The sequence below is a fragment of the Anopheles maculipalpis genome, chromosome 3RL (assembly GCF_943734695.1).
Source record: "Anopheles maculipalpis chromosome 3RL, idAnoMacuDA_375_x, whole genome shotgun sequence".
NCBI lineage: Eukaryota > Metazoa > Arthropoda > Insecta > Diptera > Culicidae > Anopheles > Anopheles maculipalpis.
The window spans coordinates 62,099,739-62,120,079 of record NC_064872.1 but is presented as its reverse complement, the minus strand read 5'-3'; the positions used below and the strand labels follow the sequence as shown (position 1 = coordinate 62,120,079).

Genomic DNA, 20,341 nt, shown 5'->3' with positions numbered 1-20,341 from the left:
TACGACTAAATATAAAACAAAAGAACGGCGTACCTTGCAACTCATTAATCTTATATCAAGCTGTAAGCATTGTTTGATCATTCTATTATATTCACATCGTTAGCATGGAGCAAACGCATTTAATTATATTGACACCGTTGAGCAAACAATGATTTTTTTCTTTCTTGAGCCTCACCCTTTTAAATAGCATAATAAACATTGTCCATAAAAAGAAGCCCTGTCGTAATAAATCCACGAATCGATAGTGACTTCATTCTATCCAAATAACCGATAAAACTGATGTTTATTATGTTACAACTCTTGCTGTCCGTAAGCTGTCGATGGAGATAAAAAAAAAACACAGAAAAAAATATTACACAGCGGCTGTGATGATCTAAGCACTTAAAGTGTCAGTGTTACGGGTGATGATGTTTACAGTAGATAATTATAGCTGCACTAGCCGTAATGAATAGGGCCAGTGTTGATAGAGAGAAGAGGAAAGAACACAACAAAATGGCGCAGAAAGGAAAATTATAGTGCCCAAGAAAAGGGATCACTTTTAGGAAGATGAAGTGACATAATTTTCACCCGAGTTTGTTTTTATGAACGAGAAACCAGCTTCTATTTGTATATTTTTATATATTGGCTTATCTGTCGATGATTTCAAAGCAATTACTTTCTGCTTTACACTACGGTATGTGAGAATATTTCATTGGAGCTCTTGCAGATTTCACCCACTAAAGTCCCTTGGCAAGAGGTTGTCATTGAACTTGACTTTTCCGACCCGCGACAGACGGTTACGATGTCGATCCCACACGGATTGTTGGTGATGAATGGCATATTTTTAACCTTAAGCTGATCCGCTTGCGTACAGTGGCCGCGGGTGACTTCTACCGAGTCTCACACCGGAGCTTGTCAGAACTGGTAATACAAGCCGCCAAGCAGCCGTGTCGTTTCAAATTTTACAAACGGTCGCGGCCATTTCTTGGCGGAAAATTAGCATACGCTAACGATGGTATGGGATGTGAGTTGTGGAAGGAAGTGCAGCGCTCGCGAAGCCAGTCTTGAACAAGAATTCACAAATTAACAAGCTCATTAGCTGCGCTTGGTTTGATTGAGGTGTGTCAGATATGGTTAGGGGAAGAAGTAAATTATTATGTTGTCAATCGAAGCGCATGTTGGTCCAGACTTGAATTCGTTAGATTTTTATATAGTTGGAAAATATTTTGAATAAATAAAAAAAAACTATTCATACAAGATTGTTGCGTTGGATGTCAAATAATATGCAACGTAAGGACATAAAAATTGAAAACAAGAATTTTATAACAAATCCCCGCACCGCAACTCGGTTGGTCGCTCACATTCATCAAACAACACCATATGCGTTGCTTTCGGATCGGAAGTAGAACTGTCGCTTCCATCACAACACTGCACGGACGGTTCAACTCTAACCGCTCAACCCTTCTACCTTCGCTTTATTGCGAATGATCTCCATTACGAGCTAATTCAATTAAATTTTATGATCCCCCACAGAGAGTGAAAGAGCGTAGAATGGTCGGTTCATAACCGGCGTGTGAGTGTTTATACCGTTCGCCGGCCGAACGAGCGAAGCAGACGATGAGAGCAGAAATCTCAACACTACTAATGAGCCGCACAACAGTGGTGCAACCACACGCTGTTGTTAAATCGTACCGTAGAGACCAAAACTTGGTCGGCCGGCCATTTGTGGAGTGATGCCAAAGTGGGGGAAGCTGTTTGTGTTTGTGGTGATGTGTTGTTTGTATCTCTCAGCTGTTCGACAAGCTTCTCTCTCTCTCTCTCTCTCTCTCTCTCTCTCTCTCTCTTTACTCTGCTCTCCACAATGTCTCGCTCAATTCCTCCCGTACTACTTGAACTCTTGTTCTCAGCGCGGTGGAGTCGCATGGTGCTTCACAGTACCGCCGAGATTATTAGCGCCATCTAGTGGCGACTAGCGACCGTTACAAATGCAGCAACTACAATATCGGGCTCTTTATTTCATTCGCAGAAAAACGTGCCAGGAGTGCAAGTGCCCGCGGGAAACGCACGCCGTGTATCATGAACAGTTGACGACGGTACGGGAACGGCTCGGCTTTAAGCATGACACAAACACGTCCCGGGTGGATCCACGCCAGATGGGCTACACCTGGGTACCCCCAGGCATTCTAACGTCAGCCAAGGTACGACACCACAATCCAGCACCGAGTGCAAACACGCACACATACACACATTTAACTGACACTGTTTCTTTCTCTCTACTTTTGGCTTTTTTTTTTAGATTCAGCGATACTTTGATGTGATACCACCGGAGAAGGTACCCAAAATAGGCACACAAGGTGAACGGTTCCGTGACAAGCAGCTGGTGTATCAGTTGCCAAAGCAGGATCTTGCGCTCGACTACTGCAAGCACGTGGAGGAACAGAATCGTGGCTCGTACGAAGATTTTGTTGCGGCCAGAAACGAGATTGCGCTAGATATTGGTAGGTTTAATTGGGCGGTACAATGGAGCATTTTGCTTTCGCTGTGTTGGAACAGGGTAATGTGCGAGCTAGATTTATGCCAATATATCAAATAACTATCGTAAAAGTATTTAAAAGTATAGGTTTGCGTTAGATTTTTTTAACATTACAAATAAGATTTAATAGCTTGGCAATCTTAATTAGATAGGCTCAAAGGCGCGAAGATTATAAAAATAGGACTGTCCAGGATTTCGTGAACATTTTTAAATTTTAATCTGTTTTTTTGCAAAATTTTGAAATGCTTTTTCAAATTTAAACAAGTCAAAGAGTTACACCAGTTCTTTAAAAAATAGTATTGTCTTTGTACAATAATTTATTTCCTTTTATGTAAAAGAATTTTCATAATAGAGAGGCCGCTTTCTTGGGTCATTTGAGATACTTTTCTGTATTGATTGGGTGATTAGGATACAAGTTCGGCCGTTTAAGTCAAGGACAAGCATTTTCGCTGAGTCAATTTTTTTTATTGATCAATTATTCAATATTTCAAATGATAATTATTTACGCAGTGGAAGGAAGAGAAGATCAAAAAGATTTGAGGTAATAAAAATCCCACTTTGATTTGAAACTACTCCGATAAACGCTATATTGTTCAACATGAAGTACGATTCATTTACACAACATTCATTGCAAATCATAACTGTGTGACACAACATGCTTATTGTTTGTAAATACAATTTAAAAAAGAACCAACATTAACACGTTCACATTTTCCCCCGTGTTTGTAGGCTACGTCAAAGACACGCCACAGGCAACAAAATGTGCCGGTTGCAGCGACGCGCTCAACCAGGGCGAAATGGCTGTGACTGCACCGAAGTTCCGGGAACAAACGCTCTGGCACCCGCGCTGCTTCAAATGTACGACCTGTGATGAGCTGCTGGTCGATCTGACCTACTGCGTGCACGACGACCAGATCTACTGCGAGCGACATTACGCGGAAATGCTGAAGCCACGGTGCAGTGCCTGCGACGAGGTAGGTAGCACAAACCCCTTTTCCAATATGCATCCTAAACATGCTGCCCTACAGCTATATTAGTAGTACCGATTCTCATTTCATCGTCATCCTCTCGTGGTGGTTATGTTTCGGTGTGTCCGTGTGCTGGTCAGATTGCGGGTTCAGGTCAGAGCAGCGATCCAACACCTCTAACGACCGATTAAACAAGTGCAATAAACGGTCCGTGTCTCCTTTGGCAGGCTTGACACCCCCTTCGGTCACATAACTTTTTAATTGATCAACGGCGGTTAGCATTTGATATGAGGGATGGGGAAAAAGAGAAATAGCGAAATAAGACCACCCGCGTGCGAAGGTACAGTGATTTATTGCAACGCTGCATTAGCTTTCGCTCGTTTCGCATTGGTCACCGGGGATTGGGTGAGTGTGAGAGATTCACAGTAACCTAAATGTCCCATTTCCCGTGCCGGAGTAGATTGGGTAACACTCTTATATAGCTTGTAACTGGCACACTGTTTGCTGAGCACATAGGAAGGCGCGGAACGATGTGGTGACCTGGCCGAGTGGGCAGGCAACCGTAAACATAAACGCGCGTCATACGATACATTGCCAATAAAATCGAGAAATGTGCCAATATTTGATTTACGGACGGACGTATGCTTGCCTAAGGAATAAAGGTTTCTCGTCTCGCTCTTCGTGCACCAACGATGAGCGTGTGTTACTGTAATTGCAATATGAATAAGGAATGGAACGAGAATCCAGGGTTGCCGTCCGGCGCTTGGCTGTTCGAAATGGCTTAATCGTAGTAATAAGCACAATGAACACATAAATACCGATAAAAGATATCCTTTAAATGGAAGCACCTCTTTATAGCAATGATGATTGTTGTCGTAATTAATTCTTATGTTTTTGGGTGAAACTGTACGTAAAACATGTAAATTATTGCTGCTCGTTAATTTACAACTAATAGAGAGCGTTTGTTGCGACGAGCAAAAAGTAAGAAAACACACAAGAAAAAGGTGAAACAATTCCCAAGCTAAACGGATCATTTCTGCAGTTAAAGCACGGAAGCGAAATCGGGCCAGTTTATTAACATAATTGTTTGTCTGTCCTTCCTACGGACATCCAAAAGATAATGGTCGGAAATGGAACGGGCTCATCGTTATATTACCATCGCTCCGTGCTGGGCAGAGCGGACGAAGCAAAGAAAGCAGGAAAACCACTCCGTGCCACGGTGGTCCGCGTGGCTTCATTTTCACACCTCACTAACTTCTTGACCGTTCCTGCGGATGTTGTTGGTTGGTTGACTTCCGCCCTGGTCTGGTCCTGTTCCTTTTCCCGCGATTTTAGCGTGGTCCGTCCGTCACACCCTTCGCGAGCCACGTGCAGAGTGGTAGCCGTTACGAAGGCGGAAAAAGGCGCGTTTATATTTATGGCATACACACACACTGAGTTGCTGACCGCGTCACCAAGATCAAATGGTAATGGGGGGTGTGCTTCCTGGTTGGCTCCATCCAGACGAATCCTTACCGAGTTTTTCCATTTGTTTTTAAAAACCCATTTGAACGGCACTCCCGGTAGGGCGTGAAAGGAAAAGAATCATAACCATAAAAAAGGAGGAAAACGTTGGCGCAAAGCAAAAGCTGTAATACAAATTGACACAAATAGGGCGGATGTGTGTGAATGACTCGGATGAAGGTGAAATAATAGTATGGAGATTGATAGCATGGGGTGCTGCTGATGCAAAACACACCTTTGGATAATTGATTTTACTTTCATTTTACCCGGTTTAACCCTCTTCTCAGTGAACTTGTTTTGCCTCACTCTGTATATGATTTGTATAAGAAATAGACTTGTTTTGCGAACTCGATAAACAATTTTTTTTCGTGAATACTAATGCAATAAGCATTCTACAAAACATATTGCTAACAGGGCATTACGATAACTGGAATGCAACTTAGCCGTGGTAATCGTAAATATCTTCTTCTTCTTCTACTTGCCTTAACGACCTCTAAGGTCATGCCGGCCATCGAAATGGTTTTCTAGACTGCCGATACCACGTAGATGGTTAGTCAGTCCTCACTACGGGGAGGCGGTCCGGATGGGATCTGAACCTGGATTCCGCCGTCCCGATCGTAAATATAAATGTATTTATTTGTTTAGCTCTTTCTTGACCTAGGCGATCAGTTGCAACTCCATCTTGGATACAGAATTTTTGGTCCTGCAATATATATTTGATCCAAGAAACATATCTCTGCTGAAATTAGTTAGGGGATTTTCGATTTAAAAGAATTCTTTCGCTCACACTGAGTGATTGTCTTGTGGAAAGCTGCGTCTCAATCATGGATGGATTTTGGACTGTGGTGAATCAAGCCCCTTAAAGTTCCCAAGCAGAATGGATGTCGTGGGCCACCAACACATTGAATCTGTTGACTGGAGCAAAGTCAGAGCGCAAGTGGAAGACATTGAGTTTTGCCTGAAATACACGCCCATGACCTTCAACATCGGGATCTTAAAGACCTTCTCTACTTAATATCCTTCTCTGTCAATATACCTCTGCATCTTGCTTACAGTTTCATACCCTTTGTTGAACCATTTTAGAAGTCCTAATTTTCTTAGGACAGAAGAAATGTGAAAAAATCGTTGTTTGGTACTGGTGGAAATATTGATATTCCTCACGATTTTCAATTCCATCGTTAAGAGCTAAGTAACTGCTTTACAGTTTAGTTGCTCCAAAAGTCAGTTACTTCAGTTGCTCCAAAACAACTGATAACGCGACAATAGTTTGTCCATGCATAAAATACATTATACCAAAGATGGTTGGGTGGCTTCGCATTTGACGTATAGAAGTCTTATTTGTATTTTTCTATATGGATCTTCTATTACATCAAAAGCTAATTAAAGATCATCTGTATCATGTTCCATGTGCACTTTTAATGCAAAAATTTAGTAAGTGTACTTTATCCTTCCTGATGAAGTTATTTTAAATTACGTTTTATGCTAACTCTCTTTATGCATGCACGTGCTCGGCTCATCAGCACAGACGACCCCGTTGTGGAACCTGATTTGGGGCTTCAGTTCAGCTCTTTCTGGTGTTGCTGTTTTTCCACAATCGAACGCAATGTGTTGAATTCGTGCCAGAACGGTCCGTTTTCTTGCTGACTAACGAACGGACACACTGCGACCGTTACAGCATATTTGCGTTGGATGCACTTCTTCATGTGCTCAGGCCATGTTGCACGCCGACTTTTAACATTTATCTCCAATTGAGGGCTGGCGAGTGCAGTCGCCGGGGCATATATAGTGCGGATAAAAATAATGCTTTTTAGTAGCCGCAAAGGAAAAAAAAACACAGTTTCTGTACGCTCTTTACTAATTGGCAGTATGTACGAGCTTCGCCCGTTTTTAGCAGCGTCGGGCATCATTTCGGTAACGAGAAATATTATACAACCGTGCAGTAAATATACCAGCAGCACCGTGATTTGAAGTGGGAAAAATTGTTCAAGCCAAATTTTAATGGTTTTTATAACAAATTTACCCACCGACAACTACACTGTGATCGTGTGAGACATAGAGCTTTCTGGATCATTAATTTTAGTACCACACCGTTGGCCAAAATAACTGAAGGAACATTTCACTCCCATTACTTAATGATTTGGAACTAAACAACTAACAGCTTGTGACCAGGAACGTTCAAGTGCGAGCACAACACAATTCGTACACATTTAGAAACTTAAATTTGCCTGATGTCATGTTCGAAAAAAAAAAAACGGCCTGTGCAGGGTGCGTTTTACTAAATGGATCCCAGTTATGGCTGCGAAACGTTAAAACTCATCTCACAACTGTTGACATTTCATTCGCTAGTGCTAGCTAGTTGTGGATATATAGCGCAAAGTGTGAGTCAGCCGTGCACTTGACCCAAACAGCAATCCCCATGCCCGGCCTGACGGCTTTGGATGATGGATTAGTTCTGCCTCGGTTGCATCCATCTTCACACGAGGCGCGAGTCACGAGAGCAATCTCACCGGTGCGTGAGAGTGAGATTGAACGTACAGAAGAGAGCGCTATGAGAAGAAGGCTTCACTGTGTAAGTCGACGAAGCACTGAATTGAAGCATGCTTTGACTTCAAGTTGCTTCAAGTTGTGCCACGCTGCTCCAGAGAACGCCACAGTGACTTCTCTCGTTCGTTCGCCAGTGAGTGAGTGAGTCGTTCGAAGGGAACCTTTCGCGCTACTTCTCGGACCCGAGAACCGAGATCTGCCCGGTAAGGTTGGTGGTGTACTACTAAGCTAGACGAGCGCACTAAATTTTGCAGCACAAGCTCCGCTTCCATCCAACGTGTGTGTATACGATTGTACTCCCAGCTCGTTTGGCGATCGGTCTGCAGTGTCAGTCGGTGGTGAGTGGTCGTTGGACTGTGTGTTTAATATATTTTTCCTTCTGTCCGCTTTTCGAATGAGAAAATTCCGCGCGCGAGCGTGTATGCGCGGCACCCATCATCGTCCGGTTTGCTCTGCTAGTAGCTAAGGTCGCTTCTAGGCGCGTCTGTTTGTTTTATTTCCTCGTGTGTCGCGTGTTTGTGCGGACCCAAGTCCACGATTGCAGCGTCCGTCCTGGCTGGTGCAAAGTATCCGGTGGTTTTGTTTACTGACCGAGAATCTTCGCCGGTGAGAGTGCGTTGTTGATGTGGTGCTCCGTTGGCCTACTTTTGTAGCTCCGCGTTACAACCGTTGTGACAGGTGTGAGTGAAGCGTTACGGAGCGTTACATAGTGGCTAAAATGTGCTAATTTAAATCAGCTTACGATCCTATTCGGTTTCTTTAGTGCATGTGCTGCATGATTATCACGCCTAACAGTTCAGGGGATAGTTTTACTAATTTGTGAGCAGTTTTTCACCCGTGCATTACTTATTGAAGGATATTCTCTCCAGAAAAGGGTGAAAAGATGGCGGTGTTCGTTAGTGGTTGATTGGTGTAGTGAATATGTAACATTCCTTTTTGCTCTTCCGGATTGGTAAATGAAGCGATTGTTATTGCGCATACGGAACGAGTTCCAATTTGCGCTACATTTAACGTACCGTCCCCGCGTGTGACAGGTGATGACAATGTTGCGCGAACCAACGTATCCCATGGCATAAATGGTAGCATACTTCCGCGCATCACTATGCTTCGCTATTACGCAAACGAGAGTGTATGCGTGCGTGTGAGTGAATGAAAGAGAGTGAACCAGCAAGAAGTGTCCGTAAAAGGGTGTGCAATAAGTGTAACAAAAAAAGGGCGCTACAACTCCATCTGAAGAACGATCGCTGCTTCTAATGCTGCATGTGATACTCTCCCATACAGCAATTAAAACCGCACACGCACTATTTTGGTAATTAGTTTCACAACGGCGTGTTGTGCCCTCGTAGAGCTAAACAAAAAAAACATTCGATAATCGGTGGAGTGGACCCGAAGCCTAAAAAAGTGCCAACGAAACCAAATACGGCTAACCACCAAAACTGAAACCCTTGTGTGTTGCACCAATACGCACCCCACCGCATTGCGTGGCCGTGGTGTGGCTAGCAAACCTGTTTCAGCGCTTCATCTATTCCTCGACGACGAGTAGCGAACGAACGACCAAAAACTCAAAACAGATCGAATAATCGTCGATCGTCGACGTCGCACGATCGTCGCGTAATTGACGGGTAAGGCGTAGGTACCACAGGTCTCTGTATTAGCGCCGCGCCGTGTGTGCCAAGTGCGGCTTCAGTCGTCAGCTCGGTATTGGGTATCGCATCCCACCATCTAACGGCAGCGGCATTATTGACGAGCGTTCCAAAACTCGAAAGCCAAACCAGAACCAAAAAACGAAAATTGGCGGCTCGCGGGTATTTGAACCCTAAAACAGTACAAGGTAATGTTCCATGTCCACTTGGCGTCGTCTCAGTCGTTAGCCCAGGGACTGGGTTTGCTTTTGTTTGTGTGGGTTCGACAAACGATCGACGATTGCCGTTGGATCATCAGATAGCCAAACGATTTATCGACCCGAGAAGGAGGGCAGAATGGGCATATCTTGACACTTTCACCTTGAGATCGATTTGAGAGTGTTGAAAATTGTAACATACGTTGAATTGTTTGTTTGCTTATGCTGTTTAGTCTTAGGCCAAATGTTAGTCTTGAATTTTACTGTTGGATCGATTAAACGGGCATGTCAATCTTTCTTTTTTAAATAGAACATCAAATGAGATGAGAATGGTTTTATAAAAAAAATTCAAAAACACAATCACGTTTCTCGTTCGACTTGCCGTAAATGCGTAGCATATCTTCAGGCGCAACTTTTGCATCAGTTCAAACTGTAACGGCACATTATTTATTACCGCCTTTTCTATGATGAAATAGAAATAAATATTTAGTTGGATCAAGTAGAAGGGTTAAGCACTCGGTTTGATGGCGCACCACACGCTTTAGCAAGCGAAAGAGCCATAAACTGCAGTGCAATCGCTATCGTTTCCATAATAGACTTTGCGGTAAAGAGCACGTGCGCCTGCAAACCGTTCTGGACGTCACACGTTCCAACACGATCGACTCTCCGGCCAATGATGATGCTATGTAGGTGTGGGATTGGTAGGACGTTGTGCTTAAGTCGCGTTTAGATGCAATTAGTTTAATTAAAAAGCCACCTGCTACGCCTCGCTCGGAAGAAACGCCATCCATCGTGCGCCGAACGAACCATGCTGGTTCGATTCTTCGATAGACTGGTGGAATTCTTCCTCTTGGTATGGTGAGCCGTTGTTATCAGCACAGAAAAAGGAAGCACGAGGATGGTATTTAGATAAGGCTCATTCTCGTGCCATTGCTCGACTCCCGCACCTCCCGAACGCTGATCAACATCGATATCTGCCGGGCCTCGAAGCGATAGAACAACGGCATGTAACACAATGGGTGGGAAGAAAATGCTGCCAAAAACGGACCCGGAACCTGAAAAGCTAACAATGCGCTCAATGACATTTAAATGTCATCCAGTTGCTTCGAATAGGTTAACGGATGGGTTTTTGCTTCCGTCTGCGAATCGTCAAATGGGCCTTTGGGGTTTTTTTTGCTTTGTTTTATGCCTTAAGGACAGATTGGTCCGCTCCACTCCCGGTGGCATAAATCCATGCCGGAAGCGCTTTCACTGTAAGTTCTCTCTGTATGCGAATCAAGTTTGTCGGTTGCCAAAAACAAAAAAAACCGGAATTCTCACCCACCTCTTACCCTTTTCGGGTGAAAATCTTTCATTGTTCCGTCCAAGATCACATGCCTTCATATAAGTTCTAGTGGTGGTAATACTAAAGGATGAGCCAATGCATACATTTACGAGATTGGTCATCGAATTCAGGGGTGGAAAAGAACCAGATATCCAGGAGGGGACAAGGATGCATCGTAAAATGTGTCTTCCCACTCAAACCTTGGTCGTTTTTGCTCGGGTAGAAATGGCCACTCTTTCCTTGGGTGGAGTGTGTTAGCCAAAAAAGGAAGAAAAAGGTTATGGTTTTCTTCTCCCATTGCTTGCCAAAGCGGGTGGCATATGTATCCCCGTTTCACATCACACTCCAAAGGCAAACAGCCTTAAGGCGATAACATTTCGCAAATGAATCGCTTCAGCTCCATAAATCCCGTCCGGCTTTCGTCACTAGTCCAGACAGTCAGAAGACAACCCCATAAGTCATCTGACAGACCGTTTTAGGGATGAGCTTAAGCAATGCTGTTCTGTCCGTTTTTATTTATTCTTTCTTTGGAGTTTGGATTTCGAACCCGATTGAAGAAAATGTGTTGGTAACTTCTGAGGATTGTTTGAACATTGATTGTAATAGATAAATTCAAAAACTTTATATAAATATTTTTTAAATTTTCTTATGAAGTTCATACATGTCTAACATTATTTTTTGTAAAACTTTCTTTCCAAACACTATCCAAGCTTGATGTGTTGTTTGTTTGATGCAGCATTTATGCTGCTAGCCGTTTAGCAAACAACCACGCTTCACCAGCCCACTGCCGGCCGATGCGTGCTCCAGGAAGTTCTATTTGCGCGGCAGAAACACACTCGAAAACGGGACAAATATCCGGAAGGAATAAACCATTCATAATGCAAGCCCGGTGACATGCTGCTTTTGAGCTTTTGCGGGCACACCCACTACTGGCAGCAATAATAATGATACGCTTTGATCGCTTTGTGAGTGTAACTGCTTAAATAGGGGTACTTCTTTAATTAAAAGTTCTAAACATTCACAACATTGCATCGATTTACTAGCTTCATGAAAATATTCAGCCAACAAAAGTTGAAAAATTCTACCGTTCTAAGCGAATTAAAATTGCTTGTCAAATTTCCATCCTAAGACTTTAGATTGGAAAACTTTAGCGACAATTATCGTGCCTGTGATGAGGTGGCGTTCACATTGTCCGAATAGAATACAAACTAACATTTTCAGCCCAGTAGGTCTGTGTCTTTGGCCGGTAACATCTCGGATTCTTTTGTTTCTTCCACTTGCTTGCTAATACAACTTAATTTTGCTCAAACTGCCGAGAGATAGCGTGTTATTATCATAATGAAGATTGAGTGAAATGGTCCAGAACAAAGCTCATCATCCGTTTGGTTCTGGTTCCGTCTTGCTTTGCCAAACCAACCAGCAGTCGCTTGCCCCTGTGCACGGACGGTACACACAAGCACGAAAGGATTTAATTTAATTTAATAACAGCTGAACTTTAGCCAGCTCAGAAATCTCTTTGCGCTATTTGCTATGCCATCCGTTGGAGGTTGGTCTTTTTCGAGTTTCGGTACGGTGCGAAAACGTAAGAGATGACATTTTGTTGATGACACATACACACACATATACGCAAGTAAAATAAAAAATAGGGCACAAGATTTTTGCCGAGAGCAGCCCGATATTGCACCTCGCCAAGCGTGCGGCGTTCGTGTGGCGGTAGTAGAAATGTTCCGATGTGTCAGCAATTGTTTCCACGTTTCCTACTTTGTTATGATGCCGCTGATGCGCTACGGCTTACATATTGTCACACTGGTCGTGGTTTTGGCGGTTTCGGTTTGCGAATGATGTCGATCGGTGGGAATGGAGGCGCCCAGTACGCCGTAAGGTTTATAGTACAGAAAGGGAAATGGGTGCTGGAGTACGAGGCAGGATTAAACCGATTCGAAAAGACATGGAAGTGCTTATTTTTAAATGCTACGTTATGCCATTTTATACTAGCAATCGACCCTCCCAACATCCCTCTCCTACGAGCAGTTTTTACAAGATCATCACCAATTATCATCTATCATCGTTTGATTGACTGACAAACCTGCGCTTGCCCGTGGCTCGCCCGTACCAAAACATTGTAGATTTAGTGCCAACTTTGAAGGTCATATGTCAAACCCGCCTGGTGGAAGAGAGCATGCAATGTTATGGGGTAATAAAGTAGATAAAAAAGAACTGCTGCTGCGAACCCAGCCATCCGTCAAACCGGTATACAACTGCAGCCCCAATTCATGGTCAACCACACTGCTCGGCAGGTTGGTTGACGGGAACTCGGCCACTTACCACACTGGGGAAACACAAAACTCGACTCGATGCTCCTATCCCGCCTCTATCCCGCTGGGCGGCAATAAATTTCCCATCAAAAGTCCCACCATCTAACTAGATACACGCGGCGGTGCCGTCCCCCAGCAACCGTTTTATGGGGGAACGAATTAGCTGGAGCTTGGGTTGTTGTGTTGATGAGAGGGAAGCAGAAGCGAAGAAGATGAATGGTTCAATATTGGGATGAATGAATTTCCATGCTGCTGTGCGGAGGAGGGTTGGTTTACTACGTCGAGCTCTGGTCAATGTGTCAATGTATTGAGCGCGAAGGATGATGTATGGCGGCAGCTGTTCATTTAAAGCTGGCAGAAAGCTTCCGTTGATATTTCTCCTCGATGTGAAGTAGCGCCATCTGTAGGAAATTACGTGAAACAGTAGGAGAAGCGTGGTCAAAACTTGAATCGAAAGCGTGTGTAGCATGCTTCCTCAATTATTTAAAATGTTTTTAAAACAATATAAATAATTGATAAAATAGCTCCTTTTAAGTAATTAATTGCGTGGTTTGTTTTAGTTAATTTTGTAATTATTTTTTAAAAAGTTTTCTATAAGGATAGAAATTTATAAAGCCGTAATTTTGATGCAGTCTAGTTCATAGAATATTGGTTGAATATTGATGCACGGTTTTTTCCTACAATTTAGAATATTGCGAGTCAATCCCGTGACGAACGGAAGTGAATTACAGCATAAGCAATTAATTTTCTTATTTCAAACGGACCGGAAACCGCCACATGCAATTTGCCTATAATTGCCTCTGCTCGTGTAACATCGTCATTATAATATTTGGCAAATTTTGCTAACTTAAAGGACAACTCAACTAAACCGCCTTCACCGTCGATGTTGATGCATTATGACATGCTGTAGCATCTGGTGGCCATGAGCGGAAATGTCGAGATTTGTACTGCACAAAAGGGCGACCTACAGTGGGGTCTGGCTCTCGGTCAGGTTCAGCGACTTGATTGCCGAAGGTCGACTCCGGACGCTCGGGATTTCGTGGGAAGGAACTTGCCATGTCTATCTAATGCACCGCACCGTGACGCATCAAACCGTTCGACAGAGGTGTTTTATTTATACGACCAAGAAAAAATGGCCTCATACACTCGCGCACCGAACTCTCTTCCCTCGTGTTTGATGCCGTGTCGATACGATTACTCGGGATTTATTTCAAATATTTGCTTGGTGTGAAGGGGGTGGGCATTGCGGTGTGTAAACAGAATTGGGATGCGTTTTGGTGCATGTTGTTGACGCAATAGATGACGCTCGCGTCTATGCGTATGTTTCTTTTATTACAGTTAATTGCATCTTGTTGGTAACGCGAGTTCGAGGTAAAGTCCGGTTTATCGCTTTGTCGATTTGTTGATTGTTTTACAAAACTGTACCGCTCTTGTGTTACAGCCAAGATTAAATCGTTTGCACTGTTTTAAAAAGGTTAAGATTTATGAGAGGTACCGAACAAATGGTCACCAATTTATGTGTGTATATTGTAACGTGATCATTTCATCGTCAAGCGTCTGGGAAGTTGCAATTAAAGTCAGTCGGAAGATATGACACGGCTACTGCAACCACGAGAGAAGAGATTAAAACGACAATGTCAACAGCATGCCTTCAATTTCGGGCAGCGTGTTTACCGCTGTGAAAGAATATGTGCTCGCGTCTGAACGATTGGCCGTGAAAACAAAAACATGTAATAAATGTCCTGATGAACATCCCTCTTTCGCGCTCTACTTTGGCTATGATTGATAGTAATACGATAATTCACACTACCGTGCGAGACACTTTATCTTTCTCGCCGGCTCGTGCATCGCTGCATCGCATTCGCCCAAACCTTTGTACCTAAATCGCATTCCTTTTACATAGTCTCACCGACTGATCGTACTGATCGTAGTAGAAATAGCTTGCCTCACCGATGCTCGCCGATATCTTGTGGCTATTTTCGTTACACGCTTCCTAATGAGCCCGTCATCTTGCAGTGTTCTTACCTGTGCACAACAATACTATCTACCAATTACGAATTTACAACCAGAGCTTGTTTACAACCGACGCTAAGCGGAGGATAAATAATTACACCGACTGATCACACCGAGGCACGGTGACTCGTGCCACGTTTTGGGCACCTCGTCGTGTTGACAAATTCAATTAAGAGAAAGTTCGAATCATTGATCAATGCATCGGTTCGATAACTTTTGTGTCACAGTGCATCAAATGCGGTCGGTTCGTGATCGTGTTAGAGGTGATTTGCCCGTCATTAGGCGATTCGTTTGATCTAGACGAACCAGGCAACAATCGATCGACGAAGCACCACAGTCTGATTCTGTCTGTCAGTACGATTTGGCAATTAAACCATTGCTGTACGATCAATCGATTAAGGGCTAAGCGTGTGGCCGTGCCTCGTCGTGTCTATCGCGGGGAAAGTGCGGACATCCCCGTTCGACAGTTTTCCATACTGTGGCGGTTTATTGGCTCTGACTCTGGCACATTTGTGGCGAAAGCTATGCGATAGAATGTTCGAAGAGATCCTTGCGGTGATCCGGTGAATTGGTGCTTCAAATCAAAACCTTAACTCTGCTACCTATTGTGTACTGTGGGCACTGTGGTTGTGTAACCTGTGTGTCGTTGCGTAATCGATTTTCAGTGCAAAACGTTAGCCATTTGTTGCTAGTTTCGTTAGTTTTAAATTTGTTTGGGTAAAGCGTGTAACCATTTGGAGTACAAAACATGGGTGTAATGTTATCGGTTTTAGTGGCCGGAGTAGGCGCGATGGATCTGATCTACTGTCTGGCGTTTGTCTCCAATCAAGTGACTGGTGAGGAACCATCCAATGCGATTGAAGAAGCCCCCAGTAAACAGCTGGACAGTCGGGAGCAAGGGCTTGAACAGTATCGAGAAAACCTACGACAGCAAATTAAAACCGCACCGAGGAGTAATGTCGAAGGTGTAACATATGCGCAGGATGGGGTCCCTTACAAGGACGGATATCGGCTGGAACCGGCCGAAGGTGCCGCCCAGCTGGATGTGTTGATCGAGAAGTTGCGCATTCTCGAACGTCAGAGTCAGGAGAAGGAACATCAGCTGGAACAGATGAGTGTGCAGATGAGTGAGCTTGAGCGGAACACGGCCGAGCAGAGCCTCATCATTGAGGAGCTTCGATCGCGCTCGGTTAGCCGAGCGCACAGTGTTGAGCCGTCAGTCACCTATCGCAACAACCTCTCACCGGCGGACGTTGTGCCGCAAATCGTGCTGAATGAACCGAACGATAGTGGTGGTGGTGCCGATGAACCACGGCCAAGTTCGAGCAAGTTCCGTCCGATACGGCGGGACGATGGGTTGCGCAGGTCAGTAAAGCGACGGTCCATTACGTCGACCACCTCGTTGGAAGATCGTGCCGAGGAACTGGAACGATTGAGCCAGTTGGAGGATGAAGAGAGCGCACAGATGGACGATTATATCCCGATCGTGTATAGCCGGGATGAGGTTGATCCTATGAGCCGAAGGCACAACATTAGTCCTATCCCGGAGAGTTGTCATCATCATGAAGACGACGAACGGCAATGGGTACCGGAACGATCGCCGGAGCCAACACTCGCCGCTAACACCACACGACCGTGGGGTGACATCAAGCTGGAAGAGATGAAGGAGAAGGCCGTGATACGTCCTTCGAGATCAATGTCTATCGAGGAGGAAGATATTGAACCGCCCGCAGTTCAACTGCACGTGAGTGAATCGGCCCCATCGAACCTAAGCTCCCATTCCAACTCACCCGATCGGGATCGGGCCGGGGAGCCAACACTGCGACGCACAACGAAGGAAGCCGACCTGACGAGCCTGCTGCAGCAGGGAACAACGGAGAGCAAGGCAAGTAGTAGCCGTCCATGGACGACCGAAATCATTGTGCAAGAAGACGATGAAGCGATGGAGGAAGACTATGACTCTGACGGTGGTACTCCTGGCGGTACCCGGACGATCCCACAGTTCATGCAATCCAAATCCCCTTCGCCCTACGCAGACGGTCAAAGTTACGTTGCGCACGAACGGCAGCCACTCGCAGACATCTCGAATCGGCTTGTGCCGCTCGTTCCCACCGCTACATCCGTATCCTATCCCTCCCGACCGCGGTCACCGACACCTTATGACGAGCCCGGTTCTTCCCGCGAATCAACCCCAACTTCCCTACCATCGTCCCCGGAAAAGATCCCGAATGGTTTCGTATCACGCGACAGTTCCATCTCACCGCATCCGTTGCAGCACGAGCGGCAAGAGCTGCCACGAACCGCCCCATCTCCGTCACCATCACCATCGCCATCGTCAGCACGGTCGTTCGATGTGAGTACCGGTCGAGGGAACGATGAGTGGCCGGTCGGGGCCATCGGTCCGGCCATCCCTCCCGCGCGGGTGAAGATTGTTCTAAAACTCGTTTATCTCGAATTCTAGGGAGATCTCCGGCCCGGCAGCGCGTCTGCGTCGGTACGAGGAGTGACTCCGGTGAATGATGCTGGTAGGAAGCTGTCACCTCTGGCCACTCTCGAAGTGGACGCCGGCACAGAAGGTGACACCGAGGCTGAAAACGACCAGTTGCTATCAGTGCCAAGAACACGGGGCGCCTCGTCGTCGCCATCGCCCCGACGCAAGCACAAGGAACGTAAGCGTGTCGCTAGAAGTGTTACCCCGATTGATTATGATCAGACGTTTATGGACAGTTTCACCGATCAACATCTGTCCGTTACACCGTCCGAGCTGGAAGACTACATTAACAGTAAGGAAGCGATCGATTTCGTACCTCCGCCACTGGTGAAACCGCCCTACCTGTATCCTACCGCACTTCCCAGCCTGGTGCTGACGGACGAGCTAGGAACCGATGCTCAATTTCACGATGCAATGTCATCAAAGTCTTTCTACGGACAGAGCCATCCACATGAAGGTGTCACACTCAACCACAGGGTGAGCTACGTGGAATGGATCAAAAAGTTCCCCGACAATCAAACGAGTCACTTGGCACTGGAGGACTTTGATAGCGACGATGAGGAGGTGGAAAACATTATCCGACAGGCCGGGGGCGACAAACCGTCCGCATTGTTTCCCACTGATGTGCCCAAGTCAGCTGGCAACTCACCGCAACCCTCAAAACCGGAACTCGCCGTGACTCCCAACGATGTGGGTTCAAGATCATTGAACGTGGATGGCAATGAGTTCCCGGTGAATTTGACTCCAGTTTACGCTACTCCATCGCCAGTGTCGCTTGTATCGGACCTATCGGATCTTTCCCAAATCTCCTCCTCCTCGCAAGCTTCCTCTCAAGTTACCCAACCATCCCAAACGCTTTCTTCTTCCCTTGCACTAGGATCACCGCTATTGAACAGTAATACCACACACCATAACACGTCAGAGCATCATTTTACACCGATTGCTTCACCGAGCGAACAGACAAACGAGAGTAGCTCACCACTTTCGTCATTACAATCGCCAAAACCGACATCACAGACTAACGCACTATTGCGACCGAGCCTTACCGTCCCAATCGTTGCATCCCGGACACCGTCGGTATCACCTTTGCCGCTGGACATTTCGCCCGAGGAGCTAGTGTTTGAAATCGGTCATCTTGACGGGCTGATCTTTGAAGCAAAAAGTCGCGAACCAACACCGTCAAGAACGCCGAGTCGTAACGAACAACTGTCACTGCTTAGTCCGGATGAGCTGGCATTCGATATAGGCAACATGGGCGGGCTGATCCTTGGGCCACCGAGTCACAGTGTTTCTCCAGCACCTCCTACACCTCACCCATCGCTAGACTCTTCTGCCTCCTTATCGCCCACTTCATGGGATGGTGGTGAGCAGCAGAATGCTGCAGTCCATCCAGCGGTAGTACGCAACGAAACACGAACCAACGAATAACGAATTTTTAAATACAACACGACAAACCACTTGTCCACACCAACTTCCCACAAACTGGAACTGGAAACATATGCTCAGCTTCTAATCGACGAACAGATACGCAGAAGCACTACACAAATGCCACACACACACAGAACCCTACAAATGGCTTCCCGATCCTCTGGCACACTGAGCTTCGCTTGTTGCAGTTTGTGATTGCGTGTTGTTTTCTCTTTACAATAAAACAAAGTTGATTACGAAAGAAATGGTTCCCAAAATGGAAACCGTAAACTAACCTCTATTGTTGCGGCTTTTCACTAAAACAGGTGTGTGCAAAAGTAATTCTAGTGATAAGTATTGAGAATGATGTGTCTGTTTGAGTGTTTGTGTGTGTCGTGCGTTTATAAACTTTGGCTAAACATTTGACAAAACGAAAGCCTTTCGTCCTCGTCGTCGAGATGGCTGTTGACAATTTAATTAACGAAATGAGGTACCGTGAACACAACATGAGCCTAGGCCCCGCGGCTCCGTCACTTGGGACACTAGCCAAACATTTTACGCTTCATCAGCACAGCAGATCAACCGTAGCGATCGTTGTCTGCCATTCCACAAATAGACATCGTGTAGAACCACTGAGCGAGAAAGACTGTGAGATGGGTTGTGGCATTAGGGTTGACAAAGAGCTTGGCTGTGTGTGCAAGGTGCAGCAGATTATTGTCGTCGGTCATGTCCTGGCCAAGGGACATCGTATGCATGCGAGGGAGGCATAGATTAAACGAGCAAAGCGACTGATTTTGCAACAATTATTGCACTCTTTTGCAACGGCCAAGCGCACGTTGATCGTTGACGGGCCTTGGCATGATGGTGATTTATACAGTCGTCTAAAATGTTGGACAGCAGAGATCCGTTAACAGAAGCTTGTTACGTCTTAAGTGCGCAGATTTTGCGCTTGTTTATACATATCGTCGACGTGTAGTTAGAGGCTTTCTAGGACCTTGCATTAAAAGCATTACCTGAAAATAGAAAACATTAACATTTTTTATTTGTAAATAGTAATAGTAATAGTAAAACTGTTGCGAAGTTAATATTATAAGAATCGATAATTTATTTTTGTCTTGATACTAGTTACTGTACTACAATGGTTTATTTTCAACTATGTAAAACTTTAAAAGTCCCGATGATTTACAAAAATTTTCACGATGATTAAGAAACTTTTTTTTTATTTGGCGCTGTATCCGCCAAAGGATGCCTTGGTCGGCCATGAATGGTTGCTGTTTTATCGATATTATCGCTTCGATAATCCTGTCTTGTAAAGCCGTCTTATTCACCTGATGGCCCGCAGATTCATGCTATAAGTTTAACGGGGTTAGTTTAAGTTTTGCGAGGCTATTACACGAGGAACTTTTGGTAGGAGCAACTCCGAA

At 45.1% G+C, this 20,341-nt stretch overlaps 3 protein-coding genes across 5 annotated transcripts in view; all 3 read left to right on the top strand.

Moving 5' to 3' along the window:
- The window catches only part of LOC126562617 (peroxisomal targeting signal 2 receptor), a 491,929-nt gene that overhangs the window by 135,780 nt on the left and 335,808 nt on the right, over positions 1-20,341 (top strand). The gene's annotated exons all lie outside the window — the stretch shown is intronic.
- Positions 1-20,341, top strand: part of LOC126561858 (four and a half LIM domains protein 2) — a 108,785-nt gene that overhangs the window by 54,590 nt on the left and 33,854 nt on the right. For all 3 annotated transcript variants that reach the window (XM_050218205.1, XM_050218203.1, XM_050218204.1), the window contains 3 exons: positions 2,006-2,177; positions 2,276-2,477; positions 3,242-3,486. In XM_050218205.1, the coding sequence (XP_050074162.1) occupies positions 2,133-2,177; positions 2,276-2,477; positions 3,242-3,486 (492 nt within the window). In that variant the 5' untranslated portion in view covers positions 2,006-2,132. The remainder of the gene's footprint in view (positions 1-2,005; positions 2,178-2,275; positions 2,478-3,241; positions 3,487-20,341) is intronic.
- Positions 15,768-18,938, top strand: LOC126563541 (cell surface glycoprotein 1-like). The gene is made up of 2 exons (XM_050220187.1): positions 15,768-17,372; positions 17,481-18,938. Exons 1-2 carry the CDS (start codon positions 15,768-15,770, stop codon positions 18,936-18,938), a joined length of 3,063 nt encoding a protein of 1,020 aa, XP_050076144.1.